This window comes from Tursiops truncatus, chromosome 2 (assembly GCF_011762595.2).
Source record: "Tursiops truncatus isolate mTurTru1 chromosome 2, mTurTru1.mat.Y, whole genome shotgun sequence".
NCBI classification, from domain to species: Eukaryota; Metazoa; Chordata; class Mammalia; order Artiodactyla; family Delphinidae; genus Tursiops; species Tursiops truncatus.
In genome coordinates, this window is record NC_047035.1 from 13,888,525 (window position 1) to 13,910,817 (window position 22,293).

At 47.1% G+C, this 22,293-nt stretch overlaps 1 protein-coding gene across 2 annotated transcripts in view; it reads left to right on the forward strand.

Annotated features, from left to right (window-relative positions):
- NRDE2 (NRDE-2, necessary for RNA interference, domain containing) overlaps positions 1–21,322 on the forward strand; it is a 45,833-nt gene extending 24,511 nt beyond the window's left edge. Inside the window, exons 5-14 of one of the 2 annotated variants that reach the window (XM_004313134.4) lie at positions 482–932; positions 1,701–2,106; positions 3,465–3,598; positions 6,383–6,503; positions 10,935–11,110; positions 13,390–13,776; positions 14,543–15,471; positions 16,994–17,132; positions 20,325–20,396; positions 20,915–21,322. In XM_004313134.4, the coding sequence (XP_004313182.3) occupies positions 482–932; positions 1,701–2,106; positions 3,465–3,598; positions 6,383–6,503; positions 10,935–11,110; positions 13,390–13,776; positions 14,543–15,471; positions 16,994–17,132; positions 20,325–20,396; positions 20,915–21,040 (2,941 nt within the window). In that variant the 3' untranslated portion in view covers positions 21,041–21,322. Of the gene's footprint in view, positions 1–481; positions 933–1,700; positions 2,107–3,464; positions 3,599–6,382; positions 6,504–10,934; positions 11,111–13,389; positions 13,777–14,542; positions 15,472–16,993; positions 17,133–20,324; positions 20,397–20,914 lie in introns of those variants that run through there. The other variant, XM_019919136.3, reaches the window with a different exon arrangement.
- Positions 21,323–22,293: the final 971 nt, after the last annotated feature.

A 22,293-nucleotide genomic window follows, 5' to 3' on the forward strand; every position in this document is an offset into this window, starting at 1 on the left:
TTAGACCTCTCTGTTATCTTAAGCAGGGACACAGGGCAGTACTGAGAAAAAGGGACTGGTCTAGGAGACAGATGACATAGTGTCACCTGAGGTCTCAGCGTCCTCATCTAGGAATGGTGTAAAAGAGGAGATGATTTCCGCCTTGCCTGTCACACATGATTGGGGTGTTCAAATGACACAATGTATGGGACAGTGCTGTACAAAGCTGCAGGAGAATATAAGTTACTAAGATCTGGAAGACAGGCATGATCTTAAATTCATGAGACATAAACAAAGAGTCATGTTAGAGGAATAAGTCAAACAGGCAGAAAAAGTTAGCAGCTAATCCTCGTGCTTCTCTAAATAGAAGCAGTTTGAAGGGAAGGTGAATTTGAATATATGCAGTTAACTTGCAGAACAAGAGTGTGTCTGCTGGGCCTTCAGTCATTTGGATCCAGGGCACATGTTCTCTCAGTAACTTGTTTTCTTTTTCAAATATAAGATACAAGAGGAAAGGAGACTCCTGCCTTGGCATTAACCCTAGGAAGCAGTGTATATCTTGGGAGGGGACTTCCACAGAAAAGAAGCGGTCACACAAGCATGTCGAGCGCTACTTTACAAAGAAGAGCGTGGGATTAATGAACATTGACGGAATTGCCATTAGCAGTAAAACTGAACCTCTCTCATCAGAGTCGATCTCATTTATCCCAGTGAAGGGTGCAGAGGATGTGGTTTCCCCTGTTACAACCTGGTTGAACCCTCTGGGGATTTATGATGAAGCCACCACGCAGTGGTTACAAGGCCGGGGTCCTTCAGAGCAAGAATCCAAGCAGCCAGATTCACAGCCCAACAGAGAGAACGTGCTTCTCAAGGCCAAGGTGGAGGAGTTTAACAGGAGGATTTGGGAGAATCCTCGGGACATTCAGCTGTGGATGGCATTTGTTGCTTTTCAGGTAAGTATCGCTGTCCCAGTTCTCTTACCTTAGAATGACGGTCATAATTTGGGGCACTGATTTACTCTGCAGTGATTTTTGAGCTCCTAGGAGGAACCCTGGTGCCGGGCCTCTAAAGATAACTAGAATTCAGCCCTCGCCTTGAGTTTACTCAAAGCCCCGTGAGGGAGGATAAATGCAATCTGGGGTAATAAACGCTATAACATCTAATTTGGGGATGGAATGAGGGGGTGACTTGCCACTAGGGAGTAAGAAATGGCTTCCAAGGGATGGTGAAACTTGAACAGAATCGTGAAAGAACAGTAGATGCTAACCAGGCAGGGGGAGGCGTTCCTGAAATACAAACAGCACATGCGAAGTGCACAGAACTGCAAAGAGGGGCTGCCCGTGGAATGACGTAGTTAGAGCTGTGTGCTCCCCTTCTGGAACACATGGATTTGTCTTCGTCCCACTTATCTTTTTGAACCACTTATATAATTATCATATTTGTCCTACATTTGGCTGTGTTATTGGTAAAACTGGCTCTTCAGAAAAGGTTTTCAAGACATTGCATGCTAGTTATTGATACATAAATCTAAGTTTAAAATGACAGAGAGTGGATAGGTAAATTAGGTGAACTAAACTCGAGATCAAACATGTCTGAATAACAATTCATTTTGAGAGGTGAGAAACCGTTTGGGGCTTATAAGTCACTCTACAAGCAGCCTTGAAATCCTGAGGGTCCCCCACTTCCATTTGCATTTGTAAATCGATGTTTTTGTTGTTGAGGACGAGGTCATGAGGAGTCCGGGCCTGTATGCCATCGAGGAAGGACAGCAGGAAAAGCGGAAGCGGTCCCTGAAGCTGGTTCTGGAGAAGAAGCTGGCCATTCTGGAACGGGCCGTGGAAAGCAACCCGAGCAGCGTGGATCTGAAACTTGCCAAGCTGCAGCTCTGCACCGAGTTCTGGGAGCCCTCCACTCTGGTCAAAGAGTGGCAGAAACTGATATTTTTACATCCCAACAATACAGCCCTTTGGCAGAAATACCTTTTATTTTGCCAGAGCCAGTTTAGCACCTTTTCCATATCAAAAATTCAGAGTCTTTATGGAAAATGCTTGAGTACTTTGTCTGCTGTTAAGGACGGCAGCATCTTGTCTCACCCTGAGCTGCCTGGCACTGAGGAGGCCATGTTTGGTAAGGAGATGATGACCAGATCCTCTTACGTGGGAGGAGCTGTACTTTCTTTTGGCTAACTTGAAAATGAAGATTTATTTTTGGTTTATTTTAGGAATGTCTAAATCGATAAAACTGATTTTTAAAAAAGGTATTATGACTCCTTTTGATAACAGGTTCTCCCCCTCCAGCTTCTTGGTGGTGGGGCATTAGAGCCAGTAGGGCTCGGAAAATATCACCAGACTAGAAGTTCCAACTTTTCTACTTGTTAATCAGGTAAATGTAGTCAAGTCTCTTAACTGCTTTGGCTGTTGGTGGCCTTATCTGTTGAGATGCCTGCACTGCTCATCTGACCCATTATAGCATAGGGTCTGAGGCACTACTGTGTGCGGGTTGCCCTGACTGGCTGACATCACTGATAGGTATAGGTTTTTGGTATTATTATACTGTTACCATTTTTGGCAGGTCCTGAAGGAGACTAGAATATAAATTTTGTCCAGTAATGAGGCACGGGAGACTGCATGTTGTACAGGAGCTGGAGAGTGTCACTCTTGACTTGAATCCTGAGTTTGCCCTTCATGGGTTCTGGTGTGACCTTGGATAGGTTCCTTAAACTGTTTGAGCTCTAGTTTCTCCCTCAGCAGCAATAGTACAATACCTGCTTTACCTGATTGTTGCGCATGTCAGCTGAGATAATATATGGTGAGTCTAGCTCAGGGTCCGGCATGTAGCAGGCGTTTATTTGATCAAATCCCTGCTATCGAATAGTGCTACTAATTTCTAAAGATAGAAATATATTGCTCTAGAAATAATAAGCATTTACTCCACTGACTTAAAAGAGTCTCATGTTTGATATCCTTTGTGATGAGCTCAAATAGCTTAATGGTATTTAGTAGATGGAATTGTACCACAGTTTAAATGAACTGAAATTTTCAAACATGGAACCCTGATTTGTTTACAGCGGACTGAGTACACCATGAAAATTGCTGGTGAATAATGCCATCTAGTGATCAGTTGAGTACAGATCTTTGCTTTCTGATAAGAAATCTATGACGCCATCCTTTTCCTAGAATTTTTCTCGTATTAATGAGCTTTGAGTATTTGATAACCAATATTCAGACCATCCTCTTGCCTTATTTTATTGTTACTATTAGTACTCTGTGATAGTTTCACATAAAAATGAGAATGTACTTTCATTGCAGTACCATCTGAGTCCTTTAAAATCAGGACATGTATGTCTCACAGCTTTGAAAATATTAAGTCACTAAATTTCAGGGAAAAGATGTTCTGGGTGTTGAACTGCATGTCTGTAGGAGTTATGTTCTCTCCCTTTTTGGGTGTTAACCAGGGTTCTCCCCCTTTGCTCTCCCTGCCTGCAGCCCTCTTTCTTCAGCAGTGCCACTTTCTGCGGCAGGCTGGTCACTCCGAGAAGGCCGTCTCTCTGTTCCAGGCCATGGTTGACTTCACCTTCTTCAAACCCGACAGTGTGAAAGACCTGCCTACCAAAGGACAGGTGCGAGTCCTGCTTGAGTCCCCCCCACCCCGTCTCCATCTCTATCTCTCTCCCCCTCTCCCTCTTTCGTGGGGGTGTGTGGATAATGGGAGGTGGTGGTCGTATTTTTAGAATATTTATATCCTCCTTTACATCAGTCCTGTTGAGGACTGTTCCTCAGAAATATTCTGGCAATGCAAGGAAAATTCCATAATGAAAGTAGTGAAACATGGAGAGAGGAAAGACGATCCCTCCGCCTCCCCAAATATAAAGGTTCACTTATGTTCCTTTTTTTCCCTTACTTAACTGCCCGTGTTTAAGTGCTAGTTGCCCCCGCCCTCCAGGCAGGCAGTTGTCATGCCCTGTAAACTGTGGTCCTCTCTCCTGCTTGCGTGCACTCTAATCTGGGTCTCGCGTCTCTCCCCCGGTTAACCTTTCCACCACCTAAAATCTTGCTGGAGTTGCAAGTGGAGTTGCAAGCACATGTTGGTGCTTTGTCAACACCGATCCTAACTGGGGGTGGGTAGGGCTCGGGGGGGTTAGTCATTTAGAAGATGAGTGAACATTGCCAATATTCGTGATGTGAAGCAATAAAAAAAACTAACTGTAGAACTATCCAAATAAGACAACCTTCTTTTCCCTTTTTCCACTCAAGAAAACTGAGTTTTCTACTCAGCAAAGAGGGTCTGATGAGAGATGGATTGGACATCTGAATTTATGGTGAACTTTCAAAGGTCTTTGGTGACAGGCTACGGTCTCCATCTTGTGGAGCTTTCATGAACTGCCTGTAAAGACTTTTTATCATCCTTATTTTTAACCTTTTTTTCCTAGACAAAATTGGGTTAAAGAATATTGGTTAGTATTGGTATAACTGATTATTAGTATAATAAGCCAGATAGCACAGTTACTTTAAGACACGTTTTGCTGTTTGAAGAACCTGTTGTGCCGCAGAAGTGGTTCTTAACCTCTCTGTGGAGCCTGGGGTGTGTGCTGGGGGTCAGGAACAGAATTTCCCTCACCCCCACCCCTCTGCTGACACCCTCTGGGGTGGGAGCAGTTGCTGATGGGCTTGGGGGGCGCTGCCCAGGACAGAAGCATCACCCAGGACTGGCCCACGCACTTGAGGCTTTAAATACTCTTGAGGGCATGACCACACCTCAGCTTAACACGTGTTCCCAGCACACGGTAGGGACCAGTGCTTGTTGGCACAGAGCTGACGGTGGTGGGCACCCAGTGAATAAGAGATCTGTGATTTCAAAGCATGTGTATGACAACTTTGAAGCTTTTGTTTAATGACATTCCATACCTTTGTAACTGAGAGACATTGTTACCATAAACAGAGTAGTACAACAGAAAACAGGCAGAGTCTGGGATTACTGGTCTGTCTGTGGAATAAATGAATTGGTTATAACCATTCATCACACTTAAAAAAAAAAAACAAACCTTCTTTTTCTTGACTGCGCTTCTGCCATCCCTTCTTATTATAAGAGCAAATCCTGTAAAGAGGGAGTGTAGTCCTCGCGGTTCCCCTGGCCGAGGTGGCTGCCTGCACTCGAGCGCAGGGCCTGGCCCTCCTGTGGCTCTCCTGGTTGCAGACTGGGGCTCAGGCTGCGTCATCCTGCCGCTTCTGCCCTTTGAAGCCTGCTCGTTCTTCTTCAAGAGGTTTCTTGCAAAAGCTTTCATTGAACAGGTTACTGGCTCACTTTTTTTTTTTTTTAAATATTTATTTATTTATTTGGTTGCACTGGGTCTCCATAGTTGCGGCTTGCCAGCTCCTTTAGCTGCAGCTCACGGACTCCTTAGTTGTGGCATGCCATCTCTTAGTTGCGGCATGTGGGATCTAGTTCCCTGACCGGGGATCGAACCCAGGCCCCTGCATTGGGAGCGTGGAGTCTTAACCACTGCACCACCAGGGAAGTCCCTACTGGCCAACTTTCAAAGTCCCGATTGTCAGGTGATGACATATTCAGTTTCCTGTTCATGGAAGTGTTCACGTTTGTTCCATAGGGAATTGCTGCTGCCAAACTGCCCCCACACGCTGCAGGCCTGGTGGCCAGATGACTGAGGGAGGGACCAGGCTTTACCCTGCAGGCCTGTTTGTTCGCTGGGTGCCAGCCATGTTCAGCTGTCTCCCAGCAAACATTTATTGAGTCCCTCCTGTGTGTTGGGCACAGTGCCAGGTGCTGGGAATTTACTGTAATTGAGATGTGGTCCTGACCTCAAGAGCTCACAGTCTGTCCTGTTAAAACTTTGGTAATATAATATTGTAAATCAACTGTAATTCTATTTAAAAAAAAGACTTTGATTCTCCTTCCCCTCCAAAGGTCTTGAAAGCAACATGACTTCAGGTATCAGTTAGGGGGCCCAGTGGCATTCAGGGAACTGGCAGTGCCACTGTCCCTGGTCAGACTGGCCTACCAGGGTCAGAACCGGCAAATCGTCCTTCTCCCACCCAGCTGCAGGTCCCTCTTCGTGGGCTTGGCCGGTCTTTCTGTAACTAACCTCAGAGGTGTCGTCCCATCACCTTGTGCCATGTTCTGTTTGTTAGAAGCCACTGGGCCCACCCCACACTCAAGGGTGTGAATACTTCAAGGCAGGGGAGGGCCACGGGGGCCTCTCTTGGTGGCTGCCTGTCACACGAATTGTTTTTTCTGTTTTGTGTATCGTATATCTACTCCCAGGACTGATGACAGGCAAGATTTCAAGAATCATAAGCCCCTCTTATGCCAGTCAGCACTGATTTTGCCCAGTGACTTAGCAGTTCTGTACAAGGTAGGCTAACCTCTGTGTCTTAAACCTGAACAGGTAGAATTCTTTGAGCCCTTTTGGGACAGTGGAGAGCCCAGGGCCGGGGAGAAGGGCGCCCGAGGCTGGAGAGCGTGGATGCAGCAGCAGGAGCGGGGCGGCTGGGTGGTCGTCAGCCCAGGTAAGGCGCCTCTCAGTTGAGATGCTCTGCCTTTTCCTTCCAGAATTTGTTTTCACGTCTTCACGGGTTATTTGTTTGTAGGTGTGAGCTATTTATCAGTAGCTTAAGAACACTGTGCAAACATCAAAGTGTCAAAAACTCATGAAGTAACTGACCTGGGAGAAAGACTGTTTCTTCCCCTTAGAGATTTTAAAGCAGTTGACTGCCATGCCCTCCTTTAGTCCATACACTCTTGAGGGTTGAATTTCTTTCCAGAGGAAGTAATTTTCATTTTGTAGGTTGCTTCTGATTAGTAATTTTGTTACTAATCCCCTGCTCTCCCTCCTCCCATTTTTGTGTGTGTTTAAGACTGTCTTTTCGTTTTCTTGGCAATGTACAGACCAACAGATTATTTGAAAAATACTTGCCTTTTTAGGAATACTATAATTATTAACTAGCATTTATACAGTAGTCATCCTAAGTGACTCCAAAGTATTTTCCAGATTTGTATTCTTCAAGACAGCATTGACCAACAGAAATATAATTCAAGTCACATATGTAACTTCACATTTTCTGGTAGTCACGTTAAAAAAGTGAAAAGAAAGAGGTGAAATTAATTTTGATAATGTTATTTTGTTTAACCTAGTATATCAGAACATGAACATTTCAACATGTAATCAATTTAAACAAATTAATGAGATATTTTGCCTTCTTTTTTTTCCATACAAAGACTTTGCCATCTCGTGTATATTTTATACTTACAGCACGTCTCAGTTCAGACCAGCCACTTTCAGGTGCTTGATAGCCTCATACTGTGGCTACTGAATTGGACAGCACAGCTCTCAGCTATTCAGGAATTGCTTCACTTTCTGGTTTTGTTGAAAGTGTGAGGGGGAGAGAGCCCAGACTCGGCCAGCCTCTTCTCACAGGTGTGACCTTTCTGGGCCTTGGTTTCTTCATCCGTGGCATGGAAGCTTTGGATTAGCTAAGGTCTGCGTGGCAGCGCAGAGCTCCAGGCCAGGTGGCATCCCTGCCTCCACTAAGGCAGGTTGGGTGGGGGGGACCGTCAGGTGTTTGGGGTGACTCTGCTCTGGGCAGCACTGTCTGGTGATGGTCATGCTTCACCTATGCTGTCAAAGGCTCAGCTGTTTTGACTTCTCTTGAGTGTCCTTTCCTAAAAGAACTGGAACTGTTCTTCAGGCTGACCTCAGTGGTTTCATATATGAAAACAATAACATGCAGGGAAAAATGGAAGTAGGTGTTGCACTTCTAGCCACTGAGTCTGCGAGACCACATGAAGAATTATAGAACATAGGTCTATAATTATAAGAACTATAAGAATTATAAGAACATAGGTCTTTGGGTAATAAATCTTCTTTCTCTGAGTGACCGACTCAGCATGGTTCTGTGTTTTCAGCTTGTTTTTGTTTCTGTGTTTTGTGAATGAGCAAGACTCTTAGACTGCATGGAATCTACGTTCTAAAGATTACCGTATTCTGCAGTTCTATGAGGATAGAGTTCTCATAGCAGTGTCCAGAGACCAAGTTAACATTACTTCTCTGATAAATGTCCAAATGTCTAATCGTCACTCATAATCAGATGTAAAGTTAATTTTCTCAGAAAGGTAACCCCAGTGTTGAAACCTTGATTTTTAGTATCAAGTTAGGGACATATGTTGGTGCTAATATTCCTGCAAAGTTTCCATTATAGAGAAAATTCAATGAATTTCTTTCTAATGAATATAATGGGAGTACGCAAAACCCCAGCAGCATCAGGAGAAAGGTTGAAAGATTCTTGTTTTCAGAAAACGAGTGGATAATTATTTTTGGTTTTGTTTTATTTTTAAGTTTTTGGCTCATCAGGACAGGGCTGGCATTTAGAGAGTGGCTGGTGTTTCTCATTGATTCTGAAGTACTTCTTCATATGGTACAACTTATTTCTCCTTGCTTACCCTCGCTTCCTGTTAGGCTGTGATTGTTACGTATATACATCTGTCCACAACCATGTAACTTTTTGAATTACTGATGTAATAAATTCTGGTATCTAAGTCTGATATGTAGCTCACAAGGGTAATTTCTCTTATAGTAAGTTTCTCAGCGTGATTAAAGGATTACTTCAAATGTAGACCTTTAGAAGAAGGTGATAAATAGTTAAATTTGTTTTCTTCTTTGAGGAATTCAGAAGAGCATTGGGTAGAATATTGGGTTTTAAATGCTGGTACACGTATCATGCATTTCGATTTTTTGAGATTTTTGCTTGTTTGTTATTTATTTTGAAATACTTATAGACTCACAAGAAGTTGGGAAAAAAAATACACAGGGAGGTTTTGTGCACCCTTCACCCAGCTGCCCCCAGTGGTAGTGCTGCAGACAGTAGCACAGCCAGGAAATCGATGCTGGTACAATCCACAGAGTTTATTCAGATTTCACTGGTTTGACAGGCACTCGTCTTTGCCTGTGTTTGTTTCGTACTTTACGGTTTTACCACATGTGCAGCTTCACGTAACCACAATCAAGATACAGAACCACTGCATCGCCACAGGGCCCCCTATGCTGTACCTTTCTTGCCACACCTCCTCCCCGCTCCCCCCACTCCTACCACTGATCTGTTCTCCATGTCTATTATTATATTACTGTGTTATTTCACCTCTGTTTATATAAATGGGATCACATGGCATGTAACTCTTTTCAACATTTTTTATTGTAAAACACACACAAAATTTACCATCTTAACTATTTTTAAGTGTACAGTTCAGTGACATTAATTACATTCAGACACTTGTGCGACCATCATCACCTCTATCCATCTCCTCAACTTTTTCATTTTCTCCAGCTGCAACTCTATACCCATTAAGTATTAACTCTCTATTCCTCTCCTCTCTCCCTAGCCCCTGACAGCCACCACTCTACTTTCTGTCTCTATGAATCTGACTACTTTAAGAACGTCATATAAGTGGAATCATTCAATATTTGTTGTTTTGTGATTGCTTATTTCACTTAGTGTAATGTCTTCAGGGTTCATACAGTATGAAGCATGTGTCAATATGTCTTTGCTTTTTAAGGCTGAATAATTTTCCGTTGTATGTATACACCACATTTTATTTCTCTCTCCATCTATGGATGGACACTTGGATTGCTTCACCTTTTGGCAGCTGTGAATAATACTGCTATGAACGTGGATACACAAATACCTGTTTGAGTCCCTGCTTTCAGCTCTTCGGGGTGTATACCCAGAAGTGGAATTGACAGATCATATGGTAGTTCCGGGTTTGATTTTTGAGGATCCATCATACTGTCTTCCACATCAGCTGCACCATTTTACATCCCCACCACCAGTGCACGAGGGTTCCAGTTTCTTCACATCCTCACTAACAGTTGTTTTCTGTGTAACTTTTTAAGATTGCCTTTTACTCACTTAGCAGAATCCCCCTGAGATCCGTCCATACTGTTGCGTGTGTCAGCAGTTTCTTCATATTTATTGCTTAGCAGTGCCCATGGCATAGATGTGCCACAGTTTGCTTCTCTGTTCACCCTCTGTAGGACGGTTGGATTGTTGCCAGTTTTTGGCTATTATGAATAAAACTGCTGTGGGCATTAATGTATAGGTTTTTGTGTGAACATAGGTTTTCATTTTTCTGGGATCAGCACGAGGAATACAGTTTCTGGGTCTTACGTTAAGTGCAGTTTAGTTTTATAAGAAACCGCCCAACTGTTTTCTGGGTGGCTGCACCATTGTACATACTCTGTTTGTTTATTTTTAAATATTGAACTTTACAGAAGACTCAGACTTTTTTCCTTTCCTATTCTGCATGTTCAGAGTTAGGAAACAAAGTGAAATAAAGTATAGGATATCTTGGCTTGCTTTTTTTTTAAAAAAAAAGTAAACATGTGTCATAATCATAGGGCCACTGGCTAAAAATTCTGATGGCTTAAGAAAATCTAAAGCAATGCTCTCATTAAATGTCATTTAGCATTCTAGAAGTGTGTTGTACAGTACAGTAGCCACTAGTGACACGTGGTTATTTTAATTAAAATTAGTTAAAATGAAATAAAATTTAAAATTCAGTTATTCTACCAGCTGCATTTCAAGTGCCCAGTAAGTCACTTGTAGCTGGTAGCTATCATATTACTCAGCGCAGAATTGGAACACTTTCGGCATCACAGAAAGTTCCACTGGGCAGTGCTGTCCTAAATATGTGTCATTCCCATTTTAATTGCTGTGATAGCATTAACAATCATCTGATTTCACCGGCTAACCTGCCGTTTTTTTCTGGGAACCTGAGTGATTATGGGAGAGTCTGTAAATGCCACTGAGTGTCGCAGAAGGCTGGGCCTGGGTCTTACCTTGGCCTTCCAGGTGCCCACCTCTGTAGCTGGAACCAGCAGGTAGATTTAAGTGTTGATGGTGGCTTTGTTTGCTGGTTAGGTGTCTAGAAGTTTGATTCTTGCCTAGATGATGACGATGATGAACCAGAAGACGACGACCAGGAAATTAAAGATAAGACTCTGCCCAGGTGGCAGATCTGGCTTGCTGCTGAGCGGTCCCGAGACCACAGACACTGGCGGCCGTGGCGCCCTGAGAAGACCAAGAAGCAGGTGGAGGAAGACTGTGAGGACCCGGAGAGGCAGGTGAGCGCTGCCTCCCGCGGGGTCTTTGCTCTGCCCCCGTTCCCCTTGGGGTTTGGCTCCCCGGAAGGAGTATGCTGGGCTCTCTGGGCACCTGCCTGGCTTGGGAGGTTCTAGCCTGCTCCTGCCTACGGAAACTCCCCTCTTTCCCGGAAACCGGGGAGACTTTCACTGGCTGCTAGTGATGGGGGAGCATCGAGGCACTCGACCTGATAGTTCTTGTCCCCAAGGAGGAGGGTCGGCTCTGGTGGTCCCCCTTCTGGAGATTGTCTTCCAGGTTATTCAGTTAGTTTTTCACACGGAAGCCTGGGGGCTCAGGGTTTAAAAGCATGGAGTCACTGTCCTAGATTCTTCAACTGTGTCCACTTTCCCCACCCTACTCTTGGATCCTTAAAGATGGGTGGGTGGGTGTGACTCCGGAAGACAAGAGGGACAGGAATGTAGAGGCCGTGTTGGGACGGTGGGTGTCCAGCTCATCTTGCTGGGGAGGAAGTAGCATCTGTTGGGCACCTGTGCTGCCAGGCACTCAGGTTACGTCCCTCACGGCTGTTGCGTGGCTTGGCGCCTGCTACTCTGTGCCCAGTGGCCAGCAGCTTTGGAAGTTTTACATTAAACGAAAGGAAGAGATTCTATTTTGATACCTGGAATTGAGCCACTTTGACAAGATACCTACTACAGTCGACCCTTAAACAACGAGGGGGTTAGGGGCACCGAGCAACTGAAAATCCGAGTATAACTTTGCAGTCAGCTCTCCGCATCCGTGGTTCCACAGCTGCGGATTCAACCAGCCACGGGTCATGGGGTCCTGTGGGACATGTTTAGTTAAAAAATGCATGTGTAAGTGGACCCGCCCAGTTCAAACCCGTGCTCTTCAAGCGTCTACTGTGTGCTGCTTGGCACGCGACAGGTCACAAGTACAGTCTGAGAGGTTTTACAGCAGCAAGGCTCCTGAGCTTTGACCTGCTCGCTCCCTACAAATCACGTGCCGTGAGAGTGGAGACTTTTCCCGTTTCTGTCACTGCTGCATCACCAGTGCCTGGACGAGGCTTGCCCAGTGGTGAGCGCTCAGTCAGTAGTCCTGGATGTGGAGAGTGATGCCAGAGCTTCGCCTCCAGGCAGAGGGATCAGCAGGAGTGAAGGAACCAGAGGGCTGGGGATGTTCGAGGAGTGGCCAGAATGAGAAAACAGAATTGGGAGGAAGGACGGAGGTGGCCTCTGGGCAGGAGGGAAGGGCCAGCGCCCAGGGGAATGGCTGCTCATGCGGTGACCTTCGACCTTCTGAGGCGAGCCTGCCTGTGAGGTCCCTGCCCGCCGAGCTGAAGTTTTCAGGCAGGGTGGGTGGGCTCGGTCTTTGGTGTTTGATGGCTTTACAGAGTTCATGGTCACCCTTCAGAAGTTAGTTCTCAAGGCTCAGCACTTTGGCGGTTTCCCGGAACCTCATTTTTGGAGGAACCTACTGCCGCGAACAATTTCTCTAGAAATAGAGGTTTTTTTCTCTAGTCAAAGCCTGGAGGAGAAAAAGCTTTCTGATTAGTTGATGGTTTTGATGAGCTGAGTCCCAGGTAGTCCACTTTTATTGTGCTCGTGTTTTGATTTCCTCTTTGCTGAGGGCCACAGAGACCAGTCAGATAAGCAGGACCTGAGACACAGTGTAGTCCCCGTGGCCTTACATTTTAAAGTTATTACGCGAAGTCAGCTACAAACAGTTACAGTCCGTATTAGGCTCTTACAATTGCTTTCAGCATGGTCCGTTGCTCCTGCAGTTTGCTTTTTACTGTGCTGCTGTTTGTGTATTTTTGAGCGTATTTTTCATTTCCTGAAGCAATTTTATACAAAGAAACCACAAAGTAGTAAAGTTCTTCTATCTTAAAATAAAAATTTTTCACAATTGTAACTTATCAGAGTAACTAGAAAAGCAATTTTGTGTGTTCTCAGAAATGCATGTAAAGAAAAAGAAGTGAATGTGATTTTAGATTTCCTGTGAATCCGTTAGGAGACTTTGAAAGTTTCCACTTTGGTGTCCCCTCCTGTGGAGGATTCCCAGGAAGTGTGAGATGCTGCCGGCGCTGCAGGACCCCTGGCACTCACCCTCCCGCCCTCAGCTTGCCTTGGGAGGCCTCTAGCTTTTTTGCGCCTTGCAGACAGCCTAGCTCCTGTCTGTTTAAAATTTAATTTGAATAATGTTGACTCGTAAGTATATTCCTCTAAAAAGAATTGTGGAAAAAAATGTGAAGGCTTTTTTGTTTGTTGCATTCGGTCACATGATTTTGTCTTTGTTGCAGGTGTTGTTTGATGATATTGGACAGTCTCTGATCCAGCTTTCCAGCCCGGATCTTCAGTTTCGGCTGATTGCAGCCTTTCTGCAGTTCTTGGGTGTGCCTTCCGGCTTCAGCCCTCCGGCCTCCTGCCTCTATCTGGCCATGGATGAGAACAGCATCTTTGACAATGGACTTTATGATGAAAAGCCCTTGACTTTTCTCAACCTTTCATTTTCTGGCGTCAGCTGTATCGGACGCACAGACCAGCTGGGTTGCCGGCACTGGACCAGGGGTCACAGTCGAGAGGGCGAGGAGTTCATCCGCAACATCTTCCACCTCGTGATGCCTTTGTTTTCAGGCAAGGAGAGGTCTCAGCTCTGCTTCTCCTGGTTACGGTACGAGATTGCAAAGGTAACTCCGGCCTCCTCCTCCCCTGTGTGAGGACCTCATTTCCCGTCGCTGTTTGTCAGTGGGATGGCCAGGCTCTTGGTGTTCTTCAGGGCTCTGGGCCACAGCACCTCCTCCTTCGGGGACCCAAAGGCACCGGGTGTGCGGCTGCCCCTTCTGAGGGGCCACGGGGAAGAGGAGGAAGGTGGGAGTGAGTCCAGCGCGCTATTTGTTGTGTTGACTCTTTATTACCGGATGTCTGTGATTATGTGAGCAGTTAGTGTTAAGGACCAAGCTTAAGCTTAAGCCAGGTTAGAGGATTTAGGGGCTTATTAAAATAGAGAAAATAAGCTACTTACTTATGCTGCTCTTCATTATCTGCTAGAAGTTCATCTAGGGTTGACTCCTCTGCCCTCTGCTGGCCACCGGTTAGTATTGAATTATAAAACCCAAAGTTCTGATGCTTTAATTGCAGGCTGCACACACCAGGCTGTATTATTAAAATAGTGCCTGGTAAAATTTGGTGGTCATCTGTCTTTGGAGAAGAGCATGTGGAGTATATAAGCCTTCTTTGTAGGGATTTCAGATGGAAACCTAGATGTGTTCATTTTGGGGCTCCTGTGGCCCTGGTGGAATCCTGATTTGTTTCTCGGAGAGCCTAAGTGCTTAGCAGACACGTGATGAGGGAAGGCAGTGAAGAGCCTTGTGTGGCTTCCTGCAGCTGACGGCACGAAGGGATGTCTTTAATATCACAGAGCGCTTGGAGTCGTTCTTTTCTTTTTACCTTTAGGTCGTTTGGTGTCTGCGCACTAAAAACAAGAAGAGATTAAAATCACAAGGAAAGAACTGCAAAAAGCTAGCCAAGAATCTCCTCAAGGAGCCAGACAACCGCAACAATTTTTGCCTCTGGAAGCAGTATGCGCATCTGGAGTGGTTGCTCGGCAACACAGAGGATGCCAGAAGAGTTTTCGATACAGCGCTCGGCATGGCAGGGAGCAGAGAACTGAAGGACCATGAGCTGTGTGAGCTCGGTCTCCTCTACGCCGAGCTGGAGGTGGAGCTGTTGCCGGACGTGAGAGGGGCTGCCCCAGCCCGAGCCATTCACGTATTGACCAGACTGACTGAGAATGGGGCCTACGGGCCCTACACCGGGCAAGTCTTGGCCGTTCACATTTTGAAAGCTCGGAAGGCTTATGAACACGCGCTGCAGGACTGTTTGGGGGAGAGCTGTGTCTCTGATCCAGCTCCCGCCGATTCCTTTAGCCGCCTGATTAGCCTGGTTAAATGCTTTATGCTCTTCCAGTATTTGACCATAGGGATCGACGCTGCTGTGCGGATATATGAGCAGGTATTTGCGAAACACAAGGTCTCTGTTTCCGCAGAGGGCCCTGGTCTGGGGGGCAGTGCCAGCCCCCCGAGCCTGAGCAGTGTCCTTGAGGCCGTCACCCTGATGCACACGAGCCTGCTTAGATTCCACATGAAAGTCGCCGTCTACCCTCTGGCTCCTCTGCGAGAGGCTCTCTCGGAGGCTTTAAAGTTGTATCCGGACAACCAGGTTCTTTGGAGGTCGTATGTACAGATTCAGAATAAGTCCCACAGTGCCAGTAAGACCAGAAGATTCTTCGATGCAATCACCAGGTCTGCCAAACCCTTGGAGCCGTGGTTGTTCGCAATTGAGGCTGAGAAAATGAGGAAAAGACTAGTGGAAACTGTGCAGAGGTAATTACAGAGCATCTTGTCTGTGTGTCCAGAAACCTTTATGCAATGCTTGCCATGTTCCCACCACCCACTCGGCCTCCAGAATACAGAAGTGAATGCGGCCTGGGCCTGGAACGCCTGCTGGGGGGGTTTCTCCATGTTGTAGAAAAACATGGTGAAAAAGGAATGAGAGACTTGCAAGTAGCAACACCTTTCGTCAGAGGCTCCTGTGGCTGTCTCCTTAGGCCGTGCTTTTTGGGATCCCTGAGCATTGCTTACGGTGCATGAGTGGTGACTGCCAGGTCTTCAGGTGTCTGAGAAGGTGTAGTAAAAGCATGGGGGTAAGAACACAGGCTCTGGAGTTGGAATCTGGAGTCAAATCCCAGCTCTTCCACTTAGCAGCTGTGTGATCTTGGACAAGTCAGTTCATGTCTCCAGTAGGTTCCCCCTTCTGTAAAATGGGAATAAAGACCTACCTCAGAGGGTTGCTGGGAAGGGTGAGTATCGAGCACAAAGAGAGTGCAGACTAATTACTAGCCTCTGTTATTATTACTGATGATAACAGTGTCATGTTTTAAATGTTTTGGTTTTTTTTTTGGATACAGTATTTTATATCTGAAGGTTAAACGACAGGCTTGGGAACATATTGGCTTAGGCATCATTGTTCCTTCCAGAAGCTTTGTTGTTACTTCACTCTGACCTTAGAAATCGAGTGTTCAGAATTGCCTCTGAATAGTATTTCTTTCTCTTTTTTTTAAATAAATAATTTTTAACTTTGATTTCCTTCCTTTCTTTCTTTCCCTTCCTTCCTTCCTCCATCCCTCCCTCCCTCCATCCCTCCCTCCCTCCCTCCCTCCCTTCCTTCTTTCTCCATTGGGTCTTCGTTGCTGCACGCGGGCTTTCTCTAGTTTCATTGCGGTGTGCGGCTTCTCACTGTGGTGGCTTCTCTTGTTGCGGAGCACAGGTTCTAGGTGCGTGGGCTTCAGTAGTTGTGGCTCGTGGGCTCTAGAGCGCAGGCTCAGTAGCTGCGGTGCAAGGGCTTAGTGGCTCCACGGCACGTGGGATCTTCCCGGACCAGGGATCGAACCCGTGTCCCCTGCGTGGGCAGGCAGATTATTAACCCCTGATGGGAGGTCCAGAATAGTATTTCAGTTTACTTGTTTTTTACTTCTTCCGTCAGGATTTTATTCACTCTACTTTCAACTGAAAGGTCTTTCTTTCCCATAGGGTAGAATTTGCACTCTGCTGATGAAAGGGTAGGTTTTCCTTAGAAAACAGAGAAGCAGGGAGTTTGTGTGCCTTCTAGGCAGACCCAGTGTGGCGGAGACACCACAGCACCCTCGACGCTGGCTTCCTGTGGCCCTGGAGGAGCCACATCATACTATATCCTGCACCCCCCATGTCCCCAGACCTGGCCGCAGCACTGCCTCCGACGTGCTCAGATCCAGTTTTCGCTGACGTCAGCTGTCACTGACGTATCTCTTCCCACTGCAACGTAGGTGTGGGAAGTTGTCTTGGAGGTACATGAGCTTTTGTCTTGCAGGGTAGATGGTAGAGAGGTCTACGCCACCATTCCCGAGACCGGCCTGACACATCGGATCAGAGCCCTGTTTGAAAATGCGATGCGGAGTGACTACGGCAGCCAGTGCCCCTTACTGTGGAGGATGTATTTGAATTTCTTGGTAAGAAAAGATGCGGAGTTTTTGTGTTTATGCAGAGCTCTGCCTCCTCCTTCGTAAGTGAGCGGTGCGGGTGTCCAGCAGCCTGCACCCCTCTCAGCCTTGGCTCATCCTGTGGGCATCCTGGTGGGATGATGTCAGGTCCCTCAGGACGTGGGAGGGGTCACAAGTTGCCTTTTCTACTGGGGCCTTTGGTAGAATGATAGCGAGGAGTGATGCCTGGGCTGTTCGGTGCAGCAGAATGTCACGTGGCTTTCTCCTAGTTGATGCTGTTGAGTCAACAACTTGGAAATAGTCTAAGAGCTTTCATTTGAAAGAGACCTAAATTTGTTGCTGTTCTGCCTCTAAGAATTTCCAGGTCCTGATTCTGTTTTGTTACTAAAAGATAAGATTCAATCTGGAATGTGGTTTTTAAAATAGACCTTTCCAAAGCAACTTCGTTTTTACTTAAAAGTACCACAGTAATTGAATATGGCGAGATGCCATTTAGTTTTGTTAATGTGTTGTGCAGGCTGAAAGGTGGTTCCTGGGCTTCATTCCTGGAGTCTTGAATTGTCTTTGCCTTTGCTTAAAGGCTTGGCACTGGGCTGGGCCTCCTTTACTATAATACATCTGCTGCTAAGGTGCATGCTTTTTTAGAAACAATCTTCTAGGCCACTTGAGTGGTGTTTAGCTCAAGGCTATTGAATCATATCACAGTGACCTCCATTGAATATTGTACCTTTCAGAAGTCAGGAGTGACGTTCCTGGAAAAGAAGATAAATATGTATCTCTCTGATTGTTTCCATAGGATAATTTCTCAGAAGTTGATCAGAGTATTTGAACATTTCCCATTGACATTTGACAGAGTCGGGTGTAAAGAGATACATAGAGTGTAAGTTAGGGGTTAGGAGAGGTTTGGGCCTCCTCCATCCTCTTAGAGTCCAGAATTCATCGGGGAGCACCTCCCCTGACCTCTGAAAGGCCTGAGTAGCAGGGAAGGACAGATCTCAGGACAGCACACCCAGGACAAACGGGCACAATTTTGTGGGCAGAAGTCGGCATCAAGATGAATTACCACCAAAGTTTCTGTGTTTTTAATGTTTATTCTTCAGACTCAAAAGCTCAGATTTTACGTCTTGACTCCCTTGTGTGAAATGGAAACCTTCAGAAGTCCAGACGCCAGCGTGGTGTCCGTGGGCACGCGCGGCCTGGACGCGGGCCCTGCCTGTTACCAGAGGCCACTGGGGTGCAGCAGGAGGGCTGGGTTCCCACTGAGCTCCACCCCCGTGGTCAGGCCCTCACTGAAGGAGCGCGCCAGATGCTCCCTAATGGTTCCAGCGCTAACACTCTGGGAGTCTAAGCCAGTGAAAGACTCTAAATTTAAAAAGAGGGAGAGCTTGCACACTTGCCAATGTAACTTCTCCGGTCTTTTTTAGGTAGAGACAAATAGGGTGAAGTGCAAACTTGTAGTACTTTCACTGAGGATCTGCCATGAGCCAAGTCTGGGTGGACTGTAGACAGAAAAATTCTTGTTGACTTAGAAAAAAAGCCTGGGACCATTAAGGAATGTCTGTCTTTTTGGACAGATTAGCATCAGACCAAGAATTAATTAGAGCAGTGAAACTCCTAGCAGTTTCTGAGGCATCTGGGTGAGCTCCTAACGCTTTGATAAACTCAGTGAAAAAATCAAATTAGGGCCAAAATGTAAGGTGTAGGCTCTGAGTGCCAGGAGAGGGCAGGACGCCGTGGGGCCACTGTGGAAGGGTGTGGCTCTGGCTCCCTGGAGGAGAAACGTCACTACCACGCTTTCACCTGGCGTTTAACCCTTTCATACCTGATGCAGCAAAGGCGTTTTCCAGTGGCTGACTGATGAAGGAGATAGCAGAAGGCAGTTCTCATTTGAGGCTAGCCAACTTACGTACCTGGATTTGCTGGATTCCAGGGTTAACTGTGAGTCTCACAAATACAGTGGTTGAGAAAGTACAGGAGTACAGTTTTTCTTCTTTCAAGAACAAAGCCTTAAGTGTAGTTACTATTTTAGCAGAGGACATTGAAGTATTTTGGTGTGTGAAAAAAGGACAGCTCACACTAGCTTCTTGGGTATAAGTTCAGAGGTCCAGCCTCAGAGTGGCCGAGGCTCATACCAGGGAGGGAGGCAGGAGTCCCCCGGGCCACGCGGCTGACTCTGTGGGTGGCACTGGGAGGGAGTGAGGAAGGCCTGCGCCTTGCCGGCCTGAAGGTTATCACAGATGCTGGTTACAGCCCGGAGTTCCAGTCTTCCTGACTGTGGGAGTTAACCTGAAAGATCTGCAAAGGAGGCGAGGCTGTCCTTGGTAGATAGAGGTCCTGAGCTGTGGATAGGGGTCTCTTGATGCCATCCCCCGCGTTTCTGAGAGGTCGGTCAACAGCCCTCACCGGTCTTGTCTGGACATCATGCCCTGGCTGCCTGGTGGGCAGAGCCAGCGTCCACTAGAAAGCTCTGCTGTGGGAAGGGGAAGTCTGGCGGAGGTGGGTGGGCAGGAAGCCCAGGAACAGACTTCAGCTCCGTGAGCTCGGCTTGTGCCCATTCGCAGCTGCGGACGCCCGCCTGGGGAGCTGCCCGGTGGGTTGTGACTCCCTGGAGGAGGGACAGATCCCTCCCTGGGACTTGGGAGAGGCCCGGGGATATGGAGGGGAGGACACACGCTGCTCCGGCTTCCACAGCAGGTGTGGAAAAAGCGCCTGTCTGTGAGTTGATACAAGATATAAGGATTTTATATCAGTATAAAAATGTGCTTAGATGAAAAACGTGCTGAATATCTGCATGCTCTCAGACTGAAAATTTTGACCCGAAATTTGCTTTTGATAAGGTTACTGATTCAGTAATCCTGGTCACCTCATTTCTCTAAGATAGTTCTCAAAAAATGGCAAGTATTAAAGCAAATATTTTCTCTGTGTAAAGTTATCACCCTCAGCTCGTGCACAGGCCTCGTTCTAGGCACTCTTAGTAATGCCAGGTGTGATGGCCCAGTGATGGAGGAGATGAAAACAAGTCAGAAGTGTTAAAGGTCAACTCCAGGCCCACTGAGACACAGCAGTGGCCCCTGAGGGCATCCCGTGGTACATGGACCCATACCACCCATCAGCCACTGTGGCAGTGCCCCGGGTGGATCAGTACCGGCATGGCCTTGGATTCTCTTTTGTCATTTTTGTATTTTTTTCCCCTTGCCTCAGGTTTCCTTAGGAAATAAAGAAAGAAGCAAAGGTGTGTTCTACAAAGCCCTTCAGAATTGTCCTTGGGCAAAGGTGAGTTCTAACGGCCATGGTCTCTTCAGATTCCCAAGGACCTCCCTGCCAAGCCTCATCCAGTCAGTGTCATGGGGACAGGGCACTTCCCAGGCCTTTCCATAGTCAGAGCATCCCCTTTGGAGACGGAGGGGCATTTGTGTCCTTTCCCTGCACTGGAGCTGGCGTTTCATGGGAGCGTTGCTGTAGGCGGCTGGTGCCCAACATTTGCCCAAAGCTCAGCCCAGATGCTGAGAGCGTTGGGATCCGCGTCCCAGCTCTGCCCTGTACAGCCCAAGTCAGGAGACGTTCAGAGACCAGACTGATGGTGACCGCAGTGTCTGCCCACAGCTGCCGGCCCCACTTTGGAAAGAGAGGGTCTCACTTTGAGTTTACTCACTTTCCCTCTGCTTTTGAGTTCAGCCCTTCCTGAAGCATGTCAAGGTGTTGCTGGGTTAGGACAGCAAGGGGAGCGTGGGCTGTGGCGGGGCAGCTGGAGGGAGCGGCCGGCCGACGAGGATGTTGCTCTCCGGCCCCAGGTGCTGTACCTGGATGCCGTGGAGTACTTCCCCGATGAGATGCAGGAGATCCTGGACCTGATGACGGAGAAGGAGCTCCGGGTGCGCCTGCCGCTGGAGGAGCTGGAGCTTCTGCTTGAGGACTAGAGACCAGGAGGGGAGTGGGGCGTGCCTCCGAGGCCTCGGCGCCGGCCCCGTGGGAGCAGGAGATACCAGAAGAGACGGTGACACATGCGTGCGAGTGTGTTAAGACCTCTGCCTTTGGAGTTTCTTTCTTGATAGTTTGTGTCTGGGTTATTGGTCTCTCACCTCTTGCACATTGTGTGTGCAAATGACACAAAACCATCGTTTTGCATATTATATATGTGTGTGTGTATATGTGCATAGACAGGAATCATGCTAAGTGATAAATGAACCTGTCATGGTTGATGTGCGAGTTCTCGTTTGGTCCACTCTTCCCCTGCCCAGCCAGCGCCAGCCCTGCTGGGGTGAATGTACCTTCTCGGTTGGCATCCTTGGTGGTCCTGCCAGGTCTCCTGGGTCTTGCAGTCAAAAAAAAAAAAGGTCTGGTTACTCAATACTAGGACTTCCTCCCCTGGGCTGCTTAGCAGATTTTACCCTTATCTTCAGACCAGAGCAGCGGGGAGTCGTTTAAACCTTGGTATTCTCACCTGTATCAAATGTGTTAAGTTCTCATTACTCCCTGAACCCTATTCAGTGACGTCCTCGACTACGGCCTGAGCAGCCAGCGTCGCTTGGGAGCAATGTAGACCCTCAGGCCCCTCCCCAGCCCTGCTGTCAGAACCTGGGCTCTAACAGGACGCCCTGTTAGGGGACTTTGTGTGTACGTTACCATGTAGAAAGCACTGCCTGAACAAATAAAAAGACTCCACTGCCGGGGAGCTCACCAGCAGCCAGTCGTGGAAAATGGAGCGAGCTCCTTCCTACCAAACCCAGTGCTGCCCGTGACACGTGCCGAAGGTGGCTTTCAGCGGTGTTGGCCACGCTCTCGTTTTGATTTCCGGGAACTGAGTTACATTTGACTGAGAAGAAATTGCTTTATCTTCTCTGAGGTCCTGCTTTTTAGAAAGTGGACAGCTTCTCTCTGGCTTTTTTTTTTTTTAAATCATGCTCTCTAGAATTGCTGAAAGCATATTTCCTTGGCACCTCATCCAGAAAGGCCAGTGCTGTGGCATAGAATTTTGGCTAGAAATCGATGGACACTGGTTGGGAAAAAGCAGCAGAGGGCAGCACAGCTACAGCAGCGGTCCCCGACCTTTTTGGCACCAGGGACCAGTTTTGTGGAAGACAGTTTTCCCACAGAAGGTGGGGTGCGGGGAGGGAGATGGGGGATGGTTCAGGCCCCAATGCGAGCAGTGGGGAGCGGCAGATGAAGCTTC